A 26,510-nucleotide genomic window follows, 5' to 3' on the forward strand; every position below is an offset into this window, starting at 1 on the left:
AAATGTAAGATTCTCATCCATTCTTAACTAATACATGCTGTGCTTTGCTGCGTTCTAGAGATGAAATTGATAAGCAAGCAAAGTAGGATATGGGTAAGTTTCCAAGCTGGATGTCCCAAAACACTCATGTTATAATTTCTCTCCCTTGGGTCTTGCAAGGTCAAGAAGAGAAAAGAGAGAAAGATAGTCCTGTTGCTTTCTAGAAATGAAGATTTGAAAAACATTTCAGGACATGGCATGTATGTGAGACTTTCAAAATACCCACATCGGATGCTCTCTCTCTTCTGTCATTTACGAAGACTGAGAAGGAAAGAGAGATATTTAGCCTGAGAAGCATGATCAAGGATAATCTTGCTTCATCAGGACATGATCAACGATAATCTTGCTTCAATGGTTTACTACTGAGAGTATAAGGAGTTGGGTTTGTGAATCAAATCGTGAGGCTGCATTTTTCTCTTGAGGACACGCTCAACTAGGAGGAAAAGTCGAGCTTTCATTGTATGGAAGGCTATTAACAGAAGATTTCAGGCGAAGGGGTATGATCAGAAGGCATGTGTTGCAATGGAGAAAGAGGTGGGAATTTATAGGAAAGATTTCTGGTAATGAACGAGCGCGTGGTGCGCGTTGGCATGACAATTCATTCAGTTGCCCACGCATGGTATTTGAAGTCGTTGATTGAACAGTGGGTTTGAAAAATGAGCTCAGTCGAATTTATGACAGGAGACAAGATCCTACTTCCACGGGATCTTTTGACAAAATTTCCATCGCGGCCCGAGGTCGCCTAACGCTTTGTTGTTTACTGTTTATTTCACCTGAAGTGAAAAATTCCTTTAAAGCCACTCGTCTGCTGCTTCCAGAAACTTCACAAAATTTCTTCAGTTCCTAACGCTTAGTCTCTTCTCAGTACTTCATCTCTCCCAATTTCTTCGTATTCTCAACTATTTTTCCTTACTCTCCTAAATATGGGAGTATCATCATCATCCGTTAACAACCTCGATTTGAATGTTGCTCCTGCAGCACAACCCATTGTTATGCCTGACGTGCAACCGGAGGTGCCTGTTGTTCCCCCTGAAGTGTCTGCTATTCATCCCGTCGTACCTGTTACACACCCTAATGAACCTGCTGCATATCCTAACGTATGGCAGCCAACTTTTGTCTTTGACAATCGTCCTATCACTATTCACGATTCTGTCATGCTCCATGATTCTACTGCTGTAGCAGTGGCCAAAGGTTTCGTAATTCCACGGGATCAAACGTTCTTAGCTGATAGGTCGGATACTGATGCTATTAATAACTCATTGGCATTCAGTATCCAAGGTGCTGCTTCAGTTTCTGACATGGCACAACGTTTGAGTGCCAGAAATGTTGAGCTGAAAGTCTCAAGAAACCAAATCGGGGTCTTACAGCGACTGCTCAAATACTACAAACGAAAACACGTGGATTTGAAGCAGGAGAATACTCAGCTGAAAAAGATGATGTTATCTTACGCAGAATACTTGGGACCAAAGATGCTAGAAATGGAGAAGAATACCGAACGTCTCCAGCGACAGCACGAAAAACTCCGGGTCGATGTTCAGGGGTGTTGCAAGTCTCTCCGCACACGCTCTAGTCAGGTACCTCATTAGAAATAAATATTCTCTTTGATAATTCAATTATATAAATATACGATTATGCTCATACTAGGTTTTCTCTGTGCAGAAATAATCTTCCTGGAGCAGCTCTGAGGAATCATCTGCTCATCATTACCACGTATCTCTTTATGCAACAAATTCCCTTCTCTTTTTTTTTTTTTTTTTTTTTTTTTTTTTTTTTTTTTTTTATGGACACTGGTATGTAATATTATAAGGAGCTTGTTCTCCAAACATTTCTTTTCGTAATCATTCAGTGCTCATTCAATATTCATTATGAAATCATTCTGTCATTGTAATAACTTCCTTTAAACAAACAATCTGTTTAAAAAAAAGTTAATCACTCAATAAAACATCTAAGTATGCACCATCACATGTTTTCAACCTCTAAAATACCTTAATATCATTGAACATATATCTTATAAGAGAAATTTAGATCATGTCACTATATTATATCACTGTATCATATTGTCTTTCAACTCTTACCTTTATGCTTCAATTTACCTCAAGAATAATAATCCATTATCTTTACTTAGTAAAAGAAAATTATATCAAAAGCTTTGGCATGTAACTAAAATTTCTCATAATTTCATATCCACTAATGCCTCAAAATTTAAATATTATCCACAACCTAGGAGCATCAATTCATCCTCAAAACTTTAAGCATCACTTCAATATAATTTACCTCAATTACAGAAAACCTAGCACCTCAAATTCTAAGAATCACCTCAAAGATTTCATGAATTGTACCTTAAAGTCATCACAATCATTTGAAAATATCAAAATCCTTAAACCACAACTTTATATATCAAAATATCTTATAGATTCTAGGGTATACCTCATTTGCATTTATCCCTGCAATACTTAGGCATTCACTTCATGCCACTACGTAATCCTTATTCATCAATCCATATATTATAACATCAATCATAGTATCATTATTGTCATCGACCAAACCTTAGCCATTACCAAAAACTCATATAAACTCTTATATCATTAATTCAGTTCAAGAATCATTTCACAACCGACATCCATAAGACCATTCATTACCAAATCACTTACACAATTTGTCTCACAACCTAAATCCATAAAACCATTTTGTCGCCAAGTTAATTTCACAAATCATCTCGCAACCTAAATCTATAAAATCATCATACGATTTTTAAATCATGATCAATAATCTTTTCTAAATCCTCGAGACACCTTAAAATATACCCTTATCAATCGATACTCTAGAAAACTGCCGCAAATCCAAATAGGCAGATACTATAGATCACAACCTATCTATAAAATAAAAATTCATCTCCGTCATTAACATGATCACAATAATAAAATCCTCCAAATTAATCACACTAGGATGATTTTTTTTTTTTTTTTAACAAAAAATTAACCATTAGAAAAATGCTCATGCATCATTTATTAGAGACCACACAACAATGCACACTCTACTTGGCCGGAATGTGGCTTCTCATTAACCCCCCAAATTTTTTTTTTTTTTTTGAAAAGTCTGCCAGAACCTTATAACCTTTGCTCTGATACCAAAATTGTAACATCCCCAGCCCGTTAAGGCTGAGTTTGCCACTTTTCTTCTTTTACAACAAAAGTTTCTTGCAAAGATCTATAAGGTCTATCAGAGTACTTGATTTTAAAGGATACGAAAAATGTATAAAACATTATTCAAGAGATTTTATTACAAGCGAAATTAGAAAACATTAAACTTTAGTTGCGGAATATCATATCATTACAATAACTTATATGAAAAGACTTTGAAAATTAATAATTATTCCCACCCCATTCCGGCCTCCTATTCCAGCATCCTTTCTACCTGAAAACAAGAAATAAAACTGAATGAGCCCAAAGGGGGCCCAGCAAGTAAAATCCACAACCATAAATAGTTTTACTCCTTGTTCTCAGTTTTGAAAATCATTTTCGCAAATAAATATAATTCTAGCCATAATAATATCTGTATGTACGGTTGCATCTCCCGTAACATATACATACTATTACATCTAGTAATAGATCATCGTTGTAAATCATCTTTATAAATCATCATCATAATGCATCATTATAAATAATCTCTGTAAATCATCATCATAATGCATCATTATAAATAATCTCTGTAAATCATCATAGCATATCATCGTTGAAAATATAGTATCATTTTCTCATAATAAGGCCCATGTACACTATTACCCCTGTGCACGAGGGTTGCGGGTCCTGTGACCATGGCACTGAACTGAGGCCTCAGCCATGCTCGACCGTCAATTAACTCTTTCTTGGTGCACTCAACGGTCTAGTTGATGGAATACCACCTTCTGGCATAGCCTCCTTCAGTGGTTTCGCCTCCATCCGAGTATCGGTACCGAACTCTCATCTTATCTTATCTTGGGGCCAAAAAATACTCTCCTCCATACATGTGCCCTCATTTCATAAACATTTATCTCATCTCTTGTACTTTTCTTTGTACTTCTTTTGATGCATCTTAGGGCAACATGTATGAGGGTTTATCATCTTTTTTCTTTCTTATAATCATCATCATTTCTCAACTTTCTTTTCTTAAAATGGAAACTTTTCCAAATATAAACTTGTTGTGCTTAAAAAAGCATTTAAAGAAATATAAACTTTCTAAATAATTCTTTTAGAAATCCTTCATGCATGCAACATATCTCCATGACAGGTAAATAAAATAATCATTTACAGTTTGATACAAGAATATATAAATAGCATGACAAGAATATATAAATAGCATGACATGAAGTAATTTTAGAAGGGGTAGTGAATTTACTTACCTCTAGACTGAAGCTAAAAGTGGTATGAAGGAATCTAGTTGCTCCAATATGACTAACACCACTAGTATATCTTTTCAAACTAATTTCTAAAGTCCGCTATCTCTTGTGTTCTTTCTTTCTTGTAGCGCTTGGTCTCGCCCTTTCTCTCTCTGTTCTGAGTAAACACTCTTAGAAAGAAGGAAGACCGAGTAAAAAGCGGAAGAAGGAAGAATATATGCAAGAGATGGGAGAGGAGATGAGTGGTGAAAATTCTGAAGGAGAAGAGCTCTATTTATAGGAGAAAATCAAATACTATTCCACCAACCCTACACTATTCCACCAACCCTATACTATTCCACCAACCCTACACTATTCCACCAACCCTTTACTATTTCACCAACCCTATACTATTCCACCAACCCTACACTATTCCACCAACCCTTTACTATTTCACCAACCCTATACTATTCCACCAACCCTACACTATTCCACCAACCCTATACTATTCTACCTTCAATTTACAATTATACCCTCATTCTATCTTCAATTTACAATTATACCCTCATTTTACTATTTCACCAACCCTATACTATTTCAACAATTACCATTCTCTAATTACCACTCTCATAAATTTTCCAAGAATTAAAATCCTTAGCTATAATGGATATTAAAATAACATCATTATCAAAATAATCTATTTAAATAGCTTTGAAAATTCTGGGACACTACAACCTCCCTCCGTTAGTTTTTAAACATTAAAAGTGATAAAGTGACCATTATACCCCTATTTTTTTTTTTTTTTTTTTAAATTTCAAATTTACCCTTAATTAAAAATTAAAAATTAAAAAAATCACAAGGTGACCCACGGTTGGGTCACCTTGTGACCCTTTTTTTTCTTTTTTTTTTTTTTTTTATTAAAAAAAAATTGAAGGGTAATTTAGTCTTTTTAAGAGTTTCTGTTAGAGTTTAATGGAAAAAATTAATGGAGGGGGGTAAATTACATCAAATTGAAAGTTTAATTAGTGAAATTGAGAGTTTTTTTTTTAAAAAATAAAAAAATAAAAAAATAAAAAAAATTAGGAAGTCTTATCAAAACGCATGGTAATTCAAGGTTCATTTATGAAGTTTCCATAAAAACAAAAAAATAGTAGTTAAAGTGCTTGAATAATTGTTTTCAAAACATCTTCCACTTAGGACGAAAACATAAAACTCTTTGATGTTTCTACTAATTTTTATTTTATTTTATTTAAATTTTAGGATAAAGTCTACTTAATCTCCTCAAATTATCACCTCAATGACAATCTTCCCCCCAAACTATCAATTGTGACAATTTATCCCCCAAACTATCAAAATAATGACAATGTACCCTAAATGCTAGCAAAATGACAAAATTACCCATATAGAATTTTTAATAAAAAAAGTATCCTTAAAATTTTGAAAAAAATAATTAAATATATTTAAAATTAAAATTTTAAAAAAATAGTTGAAAAAAAAAGTGGTGGTCAGGGCGACTCTGCCGCCCCCCAGGTGCATAAGGTGGCTGATCCACCTCTAGAGGGTGGATCGGCCACCACTTAATATAATAGGGGTGGCCGAGCCATCCCAGGGATGGTTCGGCTAACCTCGAAAAGTTTTAGAAAAGCCACCCTCAAAAACATCTCGGGGGTGGCCGGCCACCCCATTAAGCACCTTGGGCCACCCCCAGAAACATCTTAGGGTGGCCGGCCACTCTCGAAAGCACCTTGGGCCACCCCTAGAAACATCTTGGCCACCCCAAAAAACATATTGGCGGTGGCCGGCCACCCCCGGAAATGGCTTAGGGGTGGCCGATCCACCCCTTGGTGGGTGGCCAGACCATCCTGAGTTACCTAGGGGTGGTCCGGCACCCCTGCTTTGTTTTTTTACTTATTTTTTATTTTATATAAATTTTAGTATTTTTGTTTTTATTCTAGTAAGGGCAATTTTGTTATTTTGTTAGAATTAGAGGTACATTGTCATTGTTTTGGTAGTTTGGGAAGTAAATTGTCGCAATTGATAATTTTGAGGATAAATTATTATTGAAGGGGTTAAGTGGAGTTTTCCTTAAATTTTATGTTTTTTCTACCTATTGAGTAATTTTCAAATTGAATTGAACAACTTCCAACACAACCCAACGAAGCAATAAATACTTGAAAAAAAAAAAAAAAAAAAACCAAAAACCAAAAACAAAGTAATAAATAAAAACAGGACGGTGAGACATGTGTCTATTGTAACAACATGCAGAAAAGGCGTTGTCTGACAGAAGCAAGATAAAATAGCATGATGGCATAACAAGCAAGATAAAAGTATTTAAGATAATTGGTTCCACAATGGCATAAGAAGTTGTTCCATATTAATGATTCTTAAAGCGACTGTCCTTATATCGAATCCACGATGTGCAGTAAACCAACATAAATCAATAGGCCATTTGCTTCTTTTTTAAAAAAAATTAAAAAAGACAAGCATAAAAAAATAATCATAATTATTTTATCTGGACGTAACTATAGTAGCACTTGCTCACTGAGAGCTGTACATGAGGGACTTAGGCGGTAAAAACTGTAGTCACTTTCTCAAGTCCAACTAAATTATAGCCTAACTCAGTTATAGACTTACACAGTTCTATTACGCATCAGTGAGACTCAAGGTGATTAATATTAATAGGATTGAAAATTTTCTTTTTAAAAGTCGAATTCTTACCTTAGTACATGCTTAATCATGTAATTTTTTTTTTTAAACCACTAAACCATCACCGCTTGATCTTAGATACATGAAGAAAAATAATAATAATAATAATAATACTCACAACAATAAACCAGGTTGTGTAAATCCACTATCCTTCCACGTTGTTATGCTATATCCTAGGCCCTACAAACGCATAAAGAACCGAATATTAAATAATAGTGATGTGCTGAATATTTTGATGAAACAGAATAAATAAACATTTACTTACAAAGAAGCGATAGTATACGAAAAATGCAAGTATTGGTGAGGCGCTTAGAGATTCACATGTTAAAAAAGTAAGAGAAGAAAAAATACAAAAAAAATTGTAATTCATTTTACTAAATGCAAGCTTTTGTTTCAAATATAAAAAAAAAAAAAAAAGTAATTCTCATATAAAGACAAGATTTGCAAGGCCCATTAACATAAGTTCTTCACTCGTTCATTTGTTTCAACCAATTATGTCAATGTTTTTATTTCGCATAATTTTTTTTTGGAAAAAGTTCACGTATTCTCTCAAACTACCACCTAATTGACAATGTCCACTCAACTACCAAAAATTGTCAATGTTCCTCCCAATAACAAACTTACCTTTAGTAAAATAAAAACAAAAGTATTAAAAGTTCTAAAAAAAACCTAAAACTAACCCAAAAAAAAAAAAAAAAAAAAAATTCCAAAGGTGGCCATTTTAAAAAAAAAAATTATAGAAATTGAAAATTTTTGTTTTTTTTTTTTTCTAAATTTTTGTTTCAATTTTTTTTTTAAATAAAAATTTTCGTTTAAAAAATAAAAATTTTCGTTTTTTAAAACTAAATAAAAAAAAAATCATTTTTTTTTAAATAAAAATTTTCACTTAAAAAAAAATAAAAATTTTCTTTAATTTTCTTTTTTTTAAAAAATATTATTTTTAAAATTAAAAATTTTTCCTTTTTTTTGGGGCATTCTTGTCTTATTGCTAGTATTGGGGGACATTAACAATATTTTGGTAGTTTGGGGGGACATTGTTACAATTGAAAGTTTGGAGTGACATTATCAATTGGTTGGTAGTTCGAAGAGGGTATGTGGATTTTACCTTTTTTTTTTTTGGTAACTTCACTGAAAACCCCTGAACTTCCACCTGATTTGACAAAGCCTCCCAAATTTCAAAATCGCTCAATTTAGTCTCCTGAACTTTCAATTGCTCTCAATTTGAACCCTTCCGTCAAATTTAGGGTTTAGAAATACAGAAAAAGACCAAAATATCCCTAATTTTCTTTTTTCTTTTTTTTTTTTCTTTTTTTTTAATAAAAAAAGGTTTTTGAATGAAGGGTAAAGTTGAAATTTTATAAAAAAGTCAGAGGTATAAAAGTCATGTGATGTTTAAAATTTGACGGAGGGGTCCAAATTAATTGTAATTGAAAGTTCAAAAGACTAAATTGAGAGATTTTGAAGTTTGAAGGGGGTTTGTCAAATCGGGTGGAAGTTCAGGGGTTTTCAGTGAAGTTACCATTTTTTTTCCTTTTTTTTTTTTCTTACCTCAATGCATGATTAATAATTTTTAGAATTCATAATTACAAGGACCAAAATTGCAACTATCCCTTAAAAAAAAAAAAATTCTAAAACTGATGGATAACGTCGTCCCAATGAAATTGGTTCATTGGGGTTGAATGGGTTTGTAATTTTTATCACTCTCTCTAAATTCTAAAATAATATCCAGGAAATCTGATATTTTCTACAAGGGAAAACTTTACTAAAGACCCTTAAACTTTCACCAAATTTGACAAACCCCCTCAAACTTCAAAATCTCTTAATTTAATCCCCTAAACTTTCAATTGCAATCAATTTGAACCTCTCCGTCAGATTTTAAATGTTAAATGACGTTTATACCCTCAACTTTTTTATAAAATTCCAACTTTAGCCTTAATTCCAAAACGTTTTTTATTTTTTTAAAAAAAAACAAAAATTAGGGATATTTTTGTCTTTTTTGGTATTTCTAACGGCTAAATTTGACGGAGGGATTCAAATTGAGAGCAATTGTAAGTTCAGGGGACTAAATTGAGAGATTTTGAAGTTTACGGGGTGTTTGTCAAATCGAGTAAAAGTTCAGGAGTGTTAAATGAAATTACCCATTTCTACAAAGAAGAAAGCAGGACAACATTCTCCAAGCTCATTGCAATTCCTGAATCTCTAAGCCCTCTCAACCCTTTTCCATGCCCAAAACTGATGGACATGTTTGTGCTCTGCTCTGGGTTTCCCCAGACCCTCTTCAGGTCCTTACCCCTGTCAATTTGGGTTTTGTTCTGAATACCCTCATTGTGAGAGTTGCTCACTTTATATAGAAACTGTTGGGCTAATTACATGGCTGAAAATCACCCATTACATTGGACTATGCAACGTAAGAATAAACACCTATCAATTATATGCATATATACAGTATACTCTTCTATATATAGCTAGAATATATGCTGCCTTACTAGACTAGGCCAGCACATATCCAGCTGTTAATTCTGCCAACATTCCCCCTCAAATTGATGTGGGCGATCGAGAAGCATCAATTTGTCAATCAGGAACTGATGTTAAGGATGAGAGAGAGCCTTGGTGAAGACATTAGCAGTTTGGTGTTTAGTGGAAATGTGTGGAAGAGTAATCTCCTAGCGAGCAAAGGCTTGACGAATGGAATGACAATCCACTTCAATATGTTTGGTGCGCTCATGAAAAATGAGATTGGCAGCAATCAGAATAGCATTGGTATTATCAGCATGAAGAGGAGTAGGAGTAAGCAGTGGAAAACTAAGTTCACCTAACAAACCTCGAAGCCATACAATTTCAGAATAGGCAGACGACATAGCCCGATATTCAAACTCAGTGGATGACTTCGAGACATATGCTTGCTTCTTACTTTTCTAAGAAATAAGGGCATCACCAAGAAACATACACCAACCCATAACAGAACGACGAGTATCCGCACAACCAGTCCGGTTGGCACCACTAAAACCCTCCAATTGTAAAGAATTCCCTAAGGTAAAAAACAAGCTGTGACCAAATGTCCCTTTAAGATATCGAAGAAGACGACGGACAGCGGCCAAATGTGTCTGGCACGGAGTCTGCATAAATTGACCGACCTGCTGAACAGCAAACGAGATATCGGGTCGAGTAATGGTCAAATAATTCAACTGCCCACCAACTGCCGATACATTGAAGGATCAGATAAGGTGTAAGAACCGAATCACCGTCTTGAAGGCCTGCTAAAGAAACAAGTTCTTGGGTATACTAATGCTGATGTAAAAGCATGCCATTCGGACAATGTTGAACCTCAAGTCCAAGAAAATACTATAGTGGACCAAGATCTTTCATATGAAACGAAGATTTGAGGCGCTGTTGGAGCTGCTCAATTAACTGGAGATCAGATCCAGTAATCACAATATCATCGACATACGTAAGAAGTATAATGATCCCAAGGGCAGTCTTGCGAAAGAAGAGAGAGGAGTCATACTGACTCTGAGTAAAAGTGAAATCTAGTAGAGTAGTACGAAACTTTTCAAACCATGCCCACAGTGCCTGCTTCAAACCATACAGAGGCCGCTTTAAGCGACAAACCTCAAAAAAAGGGAAAGGAAACAAGCTAGGAGACATAAATATTTCTTCCTTCAGATCACCATGTAAAAATGCATTCTTCACATCCATCTGGCGAAATGACCATCCTTTCAAAACAACAATGGCCATAATAGTGCCGACAGTACTCATTTTGGCCACGGGAGCGAATGTTTCCTTATAATCAAGCCTATACTCTTGCCAATTCTCGAGTGCCACCAGACAAGCTTTATATCTTTCGATAGAACCATCAACATGTAGCTTGATGGTGTAGACCCATTTGCACCCAATAAGTTTAACTCCAGCAGGACAAGAGACGATGTCCCAAGTGTGATTGTCCTGAAGAGCCTGAAGTTCATCCTGCATAGCTTGGCACCAACACTCTTGAGTAGAAGCGTGAGAATAAGACTTAGGCACAGAAGTAGTATCTAGAGTAGCCTGAAGAGCGGAAGAAGAAAAACCATACCAATCCGGGGGCCGGGAAACCCTAGTAGACCAGCGGGGCTCATCCAAGACAGGATCAGGTGGCGGTTCAGAGGAAGGAAGAGGCAGTGGGCGACATCGTTGATACACAATACCTGGCTTAAAACGAGAAGGAGTACTGGACACATCATCAAAAGTAGAGAGTGAAATAGAGGAAGAAACAAGAATAGTACAAGACGAAAAGAAATATTGATTTAAAAAAAAAAAAAATCACGTTGTGAGAAATATGAAGCTTGTTAGCATCTGTATCATAACACACAAACCCTTTATGAGAGTTACTATAGCCAAGAAAAGCACAGTGAACAGATTGGGCAGCAAGCTTGTGATGTTCAATGGGTGGTAAGTGAACAAAACAAACGCAACCAAAGACATGCAAAGAATTGTAATAAGGAGGAACACCAAACAAACAAGAATATGGAGAATCAAGATGCAAGGTAGGAAAAGGCATAATCAAATATACAACCGTAGATAATGCTTCTACCCAAAATCTAGGAGGGACAGAAGATTCAAGCATCAATGTATGAACAACATCTAAAAGATGTTTATTCTTACGCTTGGCGATGCCATTCTGCTGAGGGGTGTATGGACACGAACACTGAGAGAGAATACCCTTCAGTTGGAGAAAAAATTGAAAAGCATGAGACATGTATTCTCCCCTAGAATCTGAGCATAAGATCTTAATACAGGTAGAAAATTGGGTTTCTACATAGGCAACAAAAGTTTTGAAGGTTGAAAACACATCAGCTTTAGAACAAAGAAAATAAACCCACGTGAAACGACTGTAATCATTAATAAATGTCACAAAATACCTGTATTGAGCATGAGAAAGAACATGACTCATACCCCAAACATCAGAATGAATAATTTCAAAACATGTAGAAGCTCGACTACCCTGCAAAGGAAAAAGGTTAAGATTTGCTTTTTCCTAGTGTACAAGGTGCACAATCAAAAGACAAGGAAGACAACTCATTTGTATTACTCAAATAACCATGTTTCATAAGATGTGTCAAAATTACAGAGTTAGGATGACCCAATTTCTTATGCCAAAAATGGCTATTATTATTAGCAATAGCAGAACAACCAATAGAAATTGAACGAGGAATGGAAAACAATAGAAGAGAAAAAAGACGTCCCACTTTAGGCCCCTTCGCTATCTCCTGTCCCGATGCTTGATCTTGTAGACGACAACCAGAACAATCAAAATGAAGAGAACAATTTTCTTCTACTAATCGTCCAACAGAAATGAGATTGGCAGATAAATCAGGAGACACGAAAACATTAGTAAAGGAAGACCCCAGATTTCCAACCGCAATAATAGGAAGAGTACTGTTATAATGACACAAGATTGGTATATTTGAAAACTCTCTCCCTGTTGTGTTTTTACCATCCATATACATCAATATATATACACAAGACATTAGTGTCCGTTACAAGAGGATCCCACAGATTGAGGGTTTATTGATTACAGGATATTACAAGGTGTGGCTATCATTCTTCATGATTTATTTTCTGATATTCTCATGCCTTTTTAGTTGCAGCTGGATTCTTGTTTGTTTCCTTCTAAGCGTATTCCCACGTTTTGTAAATCTTCTCTGATGTGCACTTGCCTTGTTAAGTTTGTCTCATGAGCTGGCATGGTAATGGCATGATTGACAGTTGTAACATTTCTGATATGCTGATTTTTCGTAATGAGCTGAATGTCCTCAAGTGTCTTAATATGCCCCCTCAATTGAAGCGGAATGACCATGATGCTGAGATTGTCACGTAAGGTAGTGAATCGGGTTGACACCATGGGTTTGATGAAAATGTCTGCTTGTTGATCTTTAGTAGAAATGAAGTGGACCACCAGATTTTTAGAGGTCACTTTATCCCGGACAAAATGGAAGTCAATCTCTATGTGCTTGGTACAGGCTTGAAACATGGGATTGGCGGTAAGGTAGGTGGCTCCAAGATTGTCACACCATAAGGTGGGTGGTGTTGCCAAGAAAATGCCAAGTTCTTTAAGAAGTGACTGAATCCATTGAATTTCAATTGTGGTATTGGCGAGAGACCGGTACTTGGCTTCGATACTAGAGCGGGAGACAGTTCTTGTTTTCGAGAACTCCAAGAGATAAGATTAGTCCCAACAAAAATGCAATAGCCGCCGGTGGAGCAGCGATCATCGGGGCAGCCAGCCCACTCAGCATTGGAGTAAGCATGTAATTGAGTGGGTGAGTTCCGTCGAAAGAATAAGCCATTAAATAGAGTATGTTTCAGGTACCTTAAAATTTGTTTAACTGCGGCCCAATGATTAATTGTTGGATGTTGGAGAAATTGGCAGACTTTAGTGACAGCAAAGGAGACATTTGGCCGAGTGAGGGAGAGATATTACAAAGACCCGACAATGCTTTGGTAGAGAGATGGATCTTCAAAAGCCTCTCCATCAAATCGAGACAAAGTGATGGGTGAGGACATGGGAGAGGTCATGGTCTTAGCATTGAGCATGTTGGATTTCTTAAGGAGGTCCAAGATATACTTCCGTTGAGATAAAAAAAAAGGCCATCTGATGTATGGAGGACCTCTATACCCAAGAAGTAGTAGATGTTGCCTCCTTAATTGGGAAGTCACATTGGAGCTTAGAAATGAGTCGGGCAACTAGTGCAGGGCTTGGGCTAGTGACAATTATGTCACCCACATAGATGAGGATGAAGATGGTGGTAACACCATGACCAAAAAAGAATAAGGACGTATCAGCCCGAGAGCCTTGAAATCTGAGTTCAAGCAGGCGTGTGCTAAGGTGAGAAAACCATGCTCGAGGGGCCTGTTTCAAGCCATAGAGGGACTTTTTGAGATGGCACACGTGATCTGGAATGATGGATGAGCAAATCCTTGGGGTTGAACCATGTATACATCTTCCTGCAAAAAACCATGTAAAAATGCATTTGTTACATCCAATTTTTTTATACACCAATTAGAGAAGACTGCAATAGAGAGGACCATACGAATGGTGGTTGGTTTAACCACCGGACAGAAGGTGTCACCACAATTGATTCCGGGCTGCTGATGGAATCCTTTGGCGACCAAGCGAGCCTTGTAGCGATCAATGGTGCCATCGGAATTGCGCTTTAGTTTGTAGATCCATTTACATCCAACCAGATTCATGTGTGGCTGTCGTGGGACAAGTGTCCAAGTGCCATTCTGCAATATGACATTAAACTCAGAATGCATAGTTGCCCTCTAGTGTTCAGATTTGTTGGCAACCGTGAATGAGGTGGGCTCGTCTGCATGGGCATCCAGTAGAGTAAGAAGAGCCTTCAGTGGAGGGTAGGGGATAGTCCCATCTGTGAAGGTACACCGTTTGTGAATTTGATTTTTGGACCGTGTCTGCATGGCATGAGAGGATGATATTGCTAGCGGTGCTGCAGTGACTATATGTGAAATTTGAGATTCAGGGGGACAAGAATTATCATGAGGCACATGGGCAAGTTGGTTCTCATTGGAAGCAAATGCTACTGCAGATTGAGTGGGAGAGAAGGAGCTAGTTGGTGGGGGGTGGACATGTGTGGAGGATTGTAGCAGAGGAGGATCCGTGGCATGTGGAGAATGAGAAATCTGGATGTGTGGGGGTAGGTGGACTGGCTGTGGTGTAATAGATACTGCAGGTGGGGAATTATTAGTGAAAGGAAAATGACTTTCATCAAAAATCACATTACGGGAGATGTATATACGACTTGAAGGCACATGGAGACAACGGTAGCCCTTGTGTTGGAAGCTATAGCCTAAAAAGACACATAACTGTGATCGAAATGCAAGTTTGTGTTTATTGTAAGGTCGTAAATGAGGCCAACATGCTCACCTAAAAACTTTTAAAAAATTATAATCCGAGGTGTTGTGGAATAAAATTTCAAAAGGGGATTTATTTTGGGTGACGGGGGAAGAGAGACAATTAATTAAAAAGGAGGCTGTTAGGAAGGCTTCATCCCAAAATTTTAGAGGCATAGAAGCAGATGCAAGGAGTGAGAGTCCGGTTTCGACAATATGTCGATGTTTTCTTTCCATGGAACCTTGTTGTTGGTGGGTGTGAGGACAAGATATTCTATGAGATATTCCTTGGCGAGATAAAATAGGATTGAGAGCCCGAAATTCCCCTCCCCAATCTGATTGAATAGCTTTGATTTTTCTATCAAAATTTTTTTCCACATGTGCTTGGAATTGTAAAAAGGTAGAGACAACGGCAGATTTGGTAGCAATAGGAAATAACCACACAAATTTACTAAAATCATCAACAAAGCAAATGTAATACCGATTTCAATTATTTGAATGACAAGGGGATGGTCCCTATACATCGGTAAAAATTAATTCCAATGGAAAATGTGGAACAAATGGAGATAAATGAAAGGGAAGTTCATGACTTTTGCCCATACAACATGCAAGACAAACATCAGAAATTTTATTTTTGAGGACAGCAAGGTGATGATTTCGTACAACCTGACGAACAATACGGAGGGACGGATGACCAAGTTGGCAATGCCATCGATCAAGGGAAGCACGTTCGCCCACAAATGCATGTTGATAAGGAGGAGGACAGGTGGGGAACGTGTAGAGTCCATCTTTACTCTGGCCGTGAAGAAGGGTATTGCCCGTGAGAGGATTCTTAATAAAGAAAAAAGATGGGTGAAATTCAAAATAAACATTATTGTCTCGAGTGAATTGAGAAACAGACAAGATATTCTTGGTAATATGTGGGACATGAAGGAGATGTTTCAACAAGAAAGTAGCACTAGGAAAAATTAATTTAGAAGAACCAGTGTGGTTTATAGTCAGAGTTTGCCCATTGCCTACATAAAGTTTGTCCGTGCCATGATATCCTTATGCTTGCAAGTTGAGATTTGCAAGATCTGCCATGACATGATTTGTGGCCCCAGTGTCCAGGTACCAGTTGATATCAGTGGAAGGTGGAGAAGATGAAGCAACAAAAGCCTGCATATTGGGTGAGTTATCTTGTTGAAAAGAATAATCAAACCTGTGGTAGCAGGTGAAGGCAGTGTGACCCGGTTTGTTGCACACTTGGCATACTTGGCGAGGAGTAGGAGGGCTGGAGGAGTGGGGTGGTCCTCGACCACAACCATAACGCCCACGAGAGCCATGAGACCGGTTATTGAAGGATGGGGCCCCACGGCAAAACCCATTGTTGGAGGACTATCCACGGTATGGTCCTTTGTGTCTTTGAGCAAAAGGACATGCAGTAGTTAGATTGGTAGAGGTAGGGGTGTGAATACGGTTACGGTTAGCGGTTATTGGCAATAATCGCTAACCGTAACCGCCTTAGCGGTTAGCTACTAATCGCCGGTTAGTGGTTAGTGAAATAGGTAACCGCCCGCTAACCGCTTTTTCAAAATTTGGCTTTTTTTTTTCTTTTTTTTTTACTACTGTACCATTTTTTACCGTCATTTGTTTTTTGTATTTTTAGTGTCTTCTTAGGCCCAATTGCTATAAAAAGAGCCCAATTGAAAAATAAAAAATATTTGACTTAAATTTACATTTACTTATACTTAATCATAACTAGTTAACTTTAAAAAGAAAAACACACACACACACACACACACACACACACACACAAAACATAAACACAAAAAAAAAAAAAAAAACAACATATAAAAAAAGTTCAATACAACTGTCACAACATATAAAAAATATATATATAAAAAAAGTTCAACATAACATATAAAAGAAGTTCAAATAAAACATATAATATATATGATTATATGTATTATTTGTTATTATATAATCATATGATTTAATGATCAATACATCATGTGATATAATCATATCAATTATAGTGTTAATATTACTAAAATTAGAATGATAGTACATTAATACTTCAATTGTGTTTATAAGTAATACATTGTTTAATCCAATGTCAATTACTTAATTTGATATTATACGAATCACATTATCATTGTACATTAATAATATGATTTACTTGAATAAAGTATTTGAATTGTCATTGAATCACATGATTAAGTATTGATATTATACATTTATATTATTCATATGCATATATGTATAATTATAATTTATAACATATATAGACTTATAAGTTTATAACATACATTGGAATTAATTCTCTAGGTACTTAAATGTTGTATTAGTATGAATTGGTATACTTATGACTTATGTCATATTATATATGTATAATTTGTTATTATATAATCATATAAACTAGAATGATAATACATTAATACTTCAATTGTGATTATAAGTAACACATTATTGAATCTAATGCCAATTACTTAATTTGATATTATACGAATTACATTATCATTGTACATTAATAATATGATTAACTTGAATAAAATATTTGAATTGTCATTGAATCATATGATTAGTATTGATCTTATACATTTATATTATTCATGTGCATATATGTATAATTATAATTTATAACATATATAGACTTATAAATTTATAACATACATTGGAACTAAGTCTCTAGATACTTAATTGTTGTATTAGTATGAATTGGTATACTTATGTGTTCTGTCATATTATATATGTATAATTTGTTATTATGTAATCAAATGATTTAATGATCAATTGATCATGTGATATAATCATATAAATTATAGCAATAATATATTAATACTCAAATTGTGATTTAATTATCTTAAAAAAAAATGGTGATTTAATGATCAAGTGATTATGTTATATGTATAAATATTATTATAAGGGAAAATTACAGTTTACCCCTCCAAAGTTGTCAGCTATTTGCAATTCCGCCTCCAAAGTTTCAATTTTTGCAATCCACCCCCCTAAAGTTTCAATTTTTTGCAATTCAGGCATTCCGTCAGTCAAACCCGCTTTGACTGACAGAACAGTGACCACGTGCGACGCACGTGGTCACTTTATGCGATTTAGTGCCCAAAATACCCCCATCAAGTGGTTACACCTTGACCCACGCCCAAACCCAGCGGACCCACGCCCAAACCCATCTGACCCACGCCCCAACCCTGCTGACCCAACCCAACCCAGACTTACAACAAATAAACAAACGTAAAAAGTCTCAGGCATTCCGTCACGCACGAGGTGAATACCTTGCTGACTCACGAGTGAAAGGGACGCGATAGAGGGAACCCACCTCCTCGACAGCCACTCGACAATCTACCCGACACCCATTCGAGATCAACCCAAAGTTCCATCTTTTGCGCATTTGTGTACGAGGAGGTGAGTTGTTGCCCTTTTTGATTCGTAAATTTGCACCGAACTATGTAGTAGCTTTCTAGGGTTTTTCGTAAATTGGGGTTTTCTTGAGGGGGTTTTAATTTGGTAATCCCTAACTTTGTGATGTTGATTTATTGTTAACAAATTTTTGTTTTCTATTGTATATTGATTTATTGCGAAGAGAGAGTAAACTTGGTTGTTTGTGTTTGAACAAAAGTGGTCCCCAAAGTGTATAATGTTGTCATGTGAACAAAAGTGGTCCCCAAAGTGCATAATCTTGTCCTATGAACAAAAGTGGTCCCCAAAGTGTATAATGTTGTTGGATATAGAATTTTAACTGACTTACCATGAAAGTAGGGTTTTCGGTAAATTGGGGTTTTTGTAAGATGATAAATGAGTTATTAATTTCGTAATAATTTTTTAGTTTTGTTCATCTTTTTCGCAATAAACCATTAGAGTTTGGCATGGGGTTTGGTGGTTATGGATGAAGGTTGTCTCTTTCCTTTTTCTTTTTATTAATCAAGTGAGATATTTGGATTTGAAAGTCAAAGGAAATAATAACATGTTTGAAAAAAAAAAAAAAAAGGCTAAAAAATGGTTTGGTTTGATTACAATGACCCTATGCAAATAATCCCTCATCAATTTCTCTTTCTTCGCACTTCACTCTTAGGGCTTTTTATTTCTCTTATTTTCTCTACAAGTGGTATTAACATACGTCTGGCTTAAAAAATTATAGAGGCCTTCTTAGTTCTTAAATTCGTTTCTTATGTTCGTCCTAATTTCAAGTATGGTATGGTATATATTTAACTTATGCTGTAGAATATGAGTAATTAATATTATACCTTTATCTTACTATGCCGACATGGCAGGGCCTAGTAGTCATTATATATGTATATGTATGTCTGTAGAAATACTTCTTGGAAATTATGTAGTTTGAGGTAATTAAGAGTTTTGAGACCCTCTATTAGAAGAACCATTTAAAAGGAAATAATAACATGTTTGAAAAAAACTTAAAAAATAGTTTGGTTTGTTCAGGTTTAGTTGGAGCTTAGTGTGTTGGTTGATCAAATTGGGGGACGATTAGCATCAACTTAGCATAAATCGGTTTCTAGTGACTGTTTTATTTATGTAGCTTATAGTCTATTGAATAAGACATTTTGTTAATGTTGCCTACATGTATCATGCTGACCACTTGAATTCTCTATGTACTTCTTCTTCTTTTTTCTTTATTCTTTTTTGTTCCCGACCAAATTTTAAAGACAAACTTCACTTAAGCTATAGGTCGATATCTCAATAATCTTTTCCTTCTAATTTGACCTTCTTCTTTATTTTTAAAAAAATATATTAAAATTGGGTAATGTTGTCATATATTTAATCCCACCCATGCATGTTTGCAAGTGAGATAATTGTTTGCAATGGAGATAGTTGGGTAATTTTGTTCATCTGTTCATCTGTTTCCCAGTAAAAGAATTCTCCCTCCTTCCTATATTGTTTGATCCTGTTTAGAATTCTCCCTCCTTCTTATATTATTTAATGCACTATCATATATGTGATTATTATTATTATTTTTTAAAAAAAGGGATGCACATCTTTTCTTACGTTTAGATCTAGTCTTCATGTTCATATTTCTACCTAATCGAATCATGCCATGCAAGATGCATCAATTTGCATCCTCTGCAGCATTCGGTATAAACTACACAAATAGAGACAAAAATTGCAGATATTAAAATCTCACTCATTATTTTAAAATTAAATGATAGACATTTTGGATTGAACAATATTTAGTATTTCATTAATAAATAGTGATAAATAATAAGGTAAAATCTATACCATTTAGGTCTTTTGAGCTAGAGGTTTCAATAAGTGCGATTTAGGGGTATTGGTTAAAATCATTTACTCTAACAGTCTTTCCTCCTTTTTTTTCTCCTTTTCTTTCTAATGTAATTGACTAGCTTGACTATTCTATTATGCATGTCTATATTTTTACAGATTTGGCTTTAATTAGTAATCAGCTACATAATCAAATCAGATTCCATGCAATGTTGAAAATCATTTACTCTAACAGTCAATGTAGTATTATAACTCATATTATTGATGTGACACTCCAACTTACGTCATGTGCACACAAGACACCACGCTACACATTCCTCTCAAATATTAAGAAACCTAAACCCTAAATCCTAACCCTAACAAATATTTGAATTATCACCTGGTTGTCTTGCTTCCAAAATATTTGCATGTATTTTTAGGGTTTGAGCTTAGATTTGCATAACTTCATTCTTAAGCAATAATTATATTTGTAAACTTATTTAAAGTTGCTTCTCATACATTTTATTCATTATTTTTGTAGGATGTCTTTGAATCTAGTGTTCGAGGTTAGGTATGGCGGTAGATTCGACAGAAGTTGTGGTTGCAATTACGTGGGGGGAGAAGTTGCTGTTCATGGTGAAGGGTATGATCCTGACAACTTGTCTTTTTTTGAGCTTGAAGATATTTTTTAAGACTACGGGTACAAGCCAGGGGATCTAATATACTTCAGAGAACCTGATAAGACGTTAATGGGGGGTTTGCATTTAATCAGCTCTGATGCCGACGTATTGTTCATGGTTGGTTGCCATAAAGGGCAATATATTGTGCATTTGTATGTCGTGTGTTTTGGGGAGGGTCAGGGTGATGTTCAGGATTACGAAGGAGAAGATGACGATGAAGAGGAGGGAAGGGTTGATTACAATGACCCTTGGTGGAAAGGCAAACTCAGTGATGATGAGGATTTATTTGATGTAGATGTTGACGAAGGCGATACTGGAACTGAAGCAACCGGAGTAGGAACTAGTGAAGCTGGAACCGTTGGTGATGGTGATGGTGGTTATGACAATGAGGGTGATGAGGAAGAAACAGGTGATGAAGAAGATGGGAACCATGGTGAGGCCCGCAGAACTGATGCTTCTATTAGGTCCGAAAGTGGGCGTAAGAAAAATAAAAAATTTGAAGAAGTAGATGATGATGACACAAACTCTGAATTGGCTAGAAGTGACATATTGGAGTCACCACCCCATAGTGATGAGGAAGCTGAAGGGACATCTACAAAAACGCCCGAATTTTAGCGAATGGACCTAGTTAACCCAGAGCTGCATCTCTACATGACTTTCCCAGACATACAAACATTTAGAGAAGCTGTTAAAGAGTACAATCTTTTGAGGGGCAAGGAAATTAGGTTCAAAAAGAATGAAAGAAGAAAGTCTATTGTTGTGTGTAGGGATGACAAGTGTCGGTACCGAGTATATGCAATGCAGGTTTCTGATGAACAAACATTTCAGATAAGATCTATGCAGCCTAAACATGTGTGTGGTAGGCAATACAAGAACTCCATTGTGAACTCAACTTGGATATCGAACAAGTTGATTGAAAAGTTCCGAATTCAGCTGAATATGCTCTTGAATGTCATACAACATGAAGTGAAGGAAAAGTGGAAAGTGGATGTGAGTCCAAGTATGATGTATAGGGCTAGGGCCAAGGCATGTCAAAAAATATTCAGGAAGCTTCAAGACCAATATGGTCACCTGTGGGATTATTGCAAGACATTGAGACAAACGAATAGGGGAAGTTGTATGATGATGAAGGTTGACAGGCCAAACCCAAATGTGCTTCCAAAGTTTGGAAGATTGTATTTTTCTCTTGCTGCAATGAAGAAGGGGTTTCTGGATGGTTGGAGGCCTGTCATAGAGGTGGATGGATGCTTCCTGAAAGGGCCATTCAAGGGACAATTGTTAGCTGCAGTTGGAAGGGATGGGAATAATAATATGTACCCAATCGCATTTGCTGTTGTCGAAGCTGAGACCAAGGACTCTTGGACATGGTTTTTAGAAACCCTGGTGTCCGATCTTGGAGTGCATGAAGGGGCTGTAGACCTACTTTTATTTCGGATAGACAAAAGGTAAGTTATGTTACATTTAATTTTTGCTCATAATTTTCAAATCACACTTAAACAAATTTGTTAAATAATTATATTATTTTGGTCATTTTTTCATGCATTATGAATTTGTTGTGCAGGGTCTCATGCTAGCTTTAGAGTCTGTGCTTCCAACGGCGGATCATCGAATTTGTGTTAGGCATCTGTATGCCAACTTCAGAGACTTGGAGGGCCATAAAGGATTGGCATTGAAAGAGCAGTTATGGGCTGCAGCAACCGCATACACTGAACATGAGTTTACAACTCATATGGAAGAATTGAAGAAACTTAGTAAGGATGCATACGATTACTTGAACAAGCTTGACCCCAGTGGGTGGTCTCGGGCTTGGTTTAATGAAGCTCCAAGGTGTGAGTTGCTGGTGAACAATATCTGCGAGTGTTTCAACTCATACATCCTCAAGGCTCGTGACAAGCCTATTTTGACAATGTTGGAAATGATAAGAAAAAAGTTGTTGAGGAGATATCAGGCTAAGAGGGAAGGGATTGCGAAGTTGACAGGGAGGTTGTGCCCTAGGATTGTGCAAAAATTGGAGGCAATTGGGTTGGATGCAATGGACTGCATTGCAACCTATGCTGGTGATGGAATGTTTGAGGTTTCTGCTCCCAGCAACAAACAGTATGTGGTAGACCTACGTAGAAGACGATGTGGTTGCAGGCAATGGGAAATCACTGGAATCCCTGTCCCCATGCATTTGCTGCTGTACTCTATGATTGTGGGAATTCGGAGGACTATGTTGATGAATGCTACACAATCGAGACGTACAAGAAGGCATATGCACCAATAATTTACCCAATGCCTAGTGAGGAACAATGGATAAAGACCAGACATGATCATTTGGAACCACCTACAATTAGAGTAGCCCCCGAGAGACCAAAGAGGTTAAGAAAGAGGGCTCCTAATGAGAGTAGGGACCCAAAAAATCCTAACCGAATTAGGAAATTTGGAGCAAGGATGAGATGTGCGAAGTGTACTGGTTTGGGTCACAATAAGAGGAGCTGTCCACTTAATCAATCTTCAGGAAATCAGCTTAATACCCCCCCTACAGCAAGTGTAAGTGTTATTCAACCCTATTAAATCGTCCTTAATAGATAACCTAGTTTTAACTGGCTTGTTTTAGACTTTGTATGACATGTTAATATTTGTTTCCAATTTTTTATACAGTCACAAAGTGTTGGGTCCAATACTCGATCAACTGGTAAAAGCAAGGCACGTGTTGTGGGCAAGGTAGACATTTTTAGGCGCTTGTACTGCCATTTTTTTACGGTTTGTAGGCAAATGTAGTCACTTGACAATTGTTATATTTGATGTTAGCAGAAAGCTAAGGCGGTGAAAAGTAGTGGCAGTGGTGGTCCCAGCCAGTCATCAAATGCAGTAAAGGTACTTGGAAATTATGTTGTTTTAGTAGTAGGTTTTGTCATACCCAACACATAATGGGTATATTTTTATTAGTTCATAATTTGTTCTTACTTTCTATGGTATTGTTTAGAATAAAGAGGACTTGAAGAAGAACAATACAGCATCTGGGTCAACCGCTGGTCCACAAGCATCCACCATACTCAAGGTACTTAACTATATGATAACCGTCTTTACTTTGTACATTTATTCACATAAACCCTAATATGACATATAACATCTTTGCTACCATCTAGTACTTATTTATTTTGTATATATATATATATTTTCATTTGTTGTTTTTGCAGAAGGGTAAGGGGAAAGGTCAGCCTACACATGCTCCACGTGGATTTGTAATCCCCAGACTTGTTGATGAAAGGGAGCACACACCTCCCCCTGGATTTGGAGCTGAAAGAGGCGCAACACTTCCACCTGTTGAAAACCAAAATGACGATCTCGCCCCCTTTGAACCTGGGGTAGGAATTGCCTTACCTGCATCATGAGGCAGGGTGGAAGGTACAGAAGATGCCCTTGAAATTCCTGTAATGGTCACAGGAGGTCTTGCATCAAGGACTCGTACATCTGATAGGATTAGAGGTATTTTCCGTAGTACACCGACCCGGGCTCCTGTACATATTGACCTCACTGAAGAGGTCCCCGCTGGAACCCAACCTTCACGTACAGGGCCTAGAACTAGAGGTGGTGGAACTGGATGGAAAGCTATGGGTAGTGGACCTAGAAGGGCTAAAATGGGGAGGGGATTTGCAATTCGAGGTGGTGGAGGCAGAGGTGGTGTAGGCATTGATGTTGCAGGCAGAGGTGGGGCAAGCATTGATGTTGCAGGCAGAGGTGGGGCAGGCAGAGGTGGGGTAGGCATAAGTGTTGCAGGCAGAAGTGGTGCAGGCAGAGGTGGTATAGCTGCACCTACTACTGCTGCACCTCCTCATGCTGATGGTACTGTAGCAAAGTCTGATAATATCGCAAAGTTGAAAGGAAAACGCATTGCAACAACAGTAGAAAAGGGTATTGAAATTATGGAAGGCAAGAGGAAACGGCTCAATCCACAATGGAAGCCGTAAAGTCATGGACAATTAGCCTTATGTGTTTTTTGTGGTTTTGATATGTTTCATTTTTTGGTAATGTGTATGGATAACAATATATGTGATTTTCATTTGTAATGTGTATGGATAACAATATATGCGGTTGGTTGTTGGATATATGTATGGATAACAGCATATGTGGTAGGAAGTTGGTAATGTGTTGCGGATAAGTTTCGACTTGGTTGGAAGTAGGTTGGAAATGTGGACATTTTTTGTATGGAAATTGTGAATGTGTTGGTTGGTTACTTGCACCACTTGTAATGGCCTCTGGGGGGTATGTGTTCAATTTATAGTTCTTCATCTTGACACCTCTAGATTATTATTTTCATTTCAATAGCCAGATCTTCTTATTTCGATTCTACTGTTATTACAGCAAATGATACGTTCATTTTGTTTTAGGTATTTTGACCAAGTGATGCTGTTGATTTTGTTCACAAATTATTGAAGGTAAGATCAATCCTTGCACTTTCTTTCAGCCAAGTCATTAGTAAAGTGGCATTTTGACTTGCTGTGGAACTTGAATTAGTCTATTGTGTAATTGGTTCCATCTCATTGAGTGGACTTGTTTTTCTTTATGCTTATTTAATATATGGCATATCAGGTTCTATTTCTGACTTAGATTCTATTTCTATCTTCTTCCAAGTCTATTTTTCGAAGGGTTAATGCAATCTGCATTGGAGATAGAAGTATTTATGAATTTATCTTAATTTAAAATTTGATTATAGGCTTCTCTTTTTCTGTGGAAGCCGTTCACTGTTCAAAACTGCTTTAAGTGGTTTGGTTTGGCTTGTTTCATCAGTGAACTATCCATCCTATATACACAGTTTTCCACTGTTTTGGTGGACCACATTTCAAGTGGGTTGTTTGTCATGTTCTTTCCAACAAAAAAGAGTATTTGGCTAACCATGTTATTTTATTTCACTATTGCTATAAAGAAATACTGTCTAAATTATCCGTGAAACTAGGAGCCGCATGATTTATAGGAAGGGTTTGAGAAAATGTTTCCAGGAACTGCTTACCATGCATTGTTTCTTGTTCATAATCCATTTTTATTAAGCTTCAACTCTTTATGTTATTTATGTCAATTGGTTACTTAGAAGGCTTACATTTGTTGGACAGGAGGGGTTACCGGTCACTGCAGCATGCCGCCGTCTTGCAAAAGAAGGTGTTCATGAGCGGCACTGTAAAGACAACTGCACTGCAATTGTCATTGTTTTCAGGGACAAGTAATTCCAAAGGCACCAACTTTGCTCTAGTAGAAATATGTTGGTGCTGGCTGTTGATTGCATTAATGTTTTGTTTCTTCTTGGGTTGTATAAGTTCCTCAGACGTTGCTCTTGATTGTCTATTATTGTCAAATATTTAGATGAGTTGCTCTGTTTTGCATACTGAGTTGGTAGGATTAGACTTTGGATGCTGGTGTATGAAGCTGATGCCCCACTGTTTAAAAAGTTGAAATATCTAGTGATGTGTGTAATAGTTACATTTTTTTTCTCTTTAGGTGTATAACAATCATTACAATTTCTTGCGCTCAACTTAATATCGTGATTGTTGGTATCTAATTCTGCTATTCTTTTGGTGAGCACACAAAAATGTGCAGGATAAGTGGGAATCGTTCGATATAATTCTTGATTTTCAAGTCAATGTATCCCTCCCTTTCAA

The 26,510-nt window shown here is 36.5% G+C and overlaps 3 protein-coding genes across 3 annotated transcripts; all 3 read left to right on the forward strand.

Moving 5' to 3' along the window:
• The first annotated feature begins 550 nt into the window (after positions 1–550).
• Positions 551–1,784, forward strand: LOC132168073 (uncharacterized). The gene is made up of 2 exons (XM_059579147.1): positions 551–1,613; positions 1,699–1,784. The coding sequence occupies exons 1-2, from the start codon at positions 963–965 to the stop codon at positions 1,702–1,704; spliced, it is 657 nt and encodes a 218-aa protein (XP_059435130.1). The 5' UTR covers positions 551–962; the 3' UTR covers positions 1,705–1,784.
• A 19,708-nt stretch (positions 1,785–21,492) lies between these two features.
• On the forward strand, positions 21,493–24,251 carry LOC132167790 (uncharacterized). The gene is made up of 7 exons (XM_059578819.1): positions 21,493–22,287; positions 22,436–22,948; positions 23,011–23,406; positions 23,518–23,580; positions 23,671–23,733; positions 23,843–23,917; positions 24,057–24,251. The coding sequence occupies exons 1-7, from the start codon at positions 21,493–21,495 to the stop codon at positions 24,249–24,251; spliced, it is 2,100 nt and encodes a 699-aa protein (XP_059434802.1).
• A 42-nt stretch (positions 24,252–24,293) lies between these two features.
• Positions 24,294–24,827, forward strand: LOC132167799 (uncharacterized). The gene has a single exon (XM_059578829.1). The coding sequence runs from the start codon at positions 24,294–24,296 to the stop codon at positions 24,825–24,827; it is 534 nt and encodes a 177-aa protein (XP_059434812.1).
• The last annotated feature ends 1,683 nt before the right edge of the window (positions 24,828–26,510 follow it).

The sequence above is a fragment of the Corylus avellana genome, chromosome ca1 (genome assembly GCF_901000735.1).
Source record: "Corylus avellana chromosome ca1, CavTom2PMs-1.0".
In the NCBI taxonomy this organism is placed as follows: Eukaryota; Viridiplantae; Streptophyta; class Magnoliopsida; order Fagales; family Betulaceae; genus Corylus; species Corylus avellana.

What these genes read in the sequence shown, in the direction of transcription:
- LOC132168073 (XM_059579147.1), top strand. Translation starts at nt 963, where the DNA reads ATGGGAGTATCATCATCATCCGTTAACAACCTCGATTTGAATGTTGCT.
- LOC132167790 (XM_059578819.1), top strand. Translation starts at nt 21,493, where the DNA reads ATGGACCTAGTTAACCCAGAGCTGCATCTCTACATGACTTTCCCAGAC. An exon ending in CTGGTGATGGAATGTTTGAG is followed by an intron (nt 22,949 to 23,010) that starts GTTTCTGCTCCC and finishes ATGTGGTTGCAG; the next exon opens with GCAATGGGAAATCACTGGAA. An exon ending in AAGCATCCACCATACTCAAG is followed by an intron (nt 23,918 to 24,056) that starts GTACTTAACTAT and finishes TTGTTTTTGCAG; the next exon opens with AAGGGTAAGGGGAAAGGTCA.
- LOC132167799 (XM_059578829.1), top strand. Translation starts at nt 24,294, where the DNA reads ATGGTCACAGGAGGTCTTGCATCAAGGACTCGTACATCTGATAGGATT.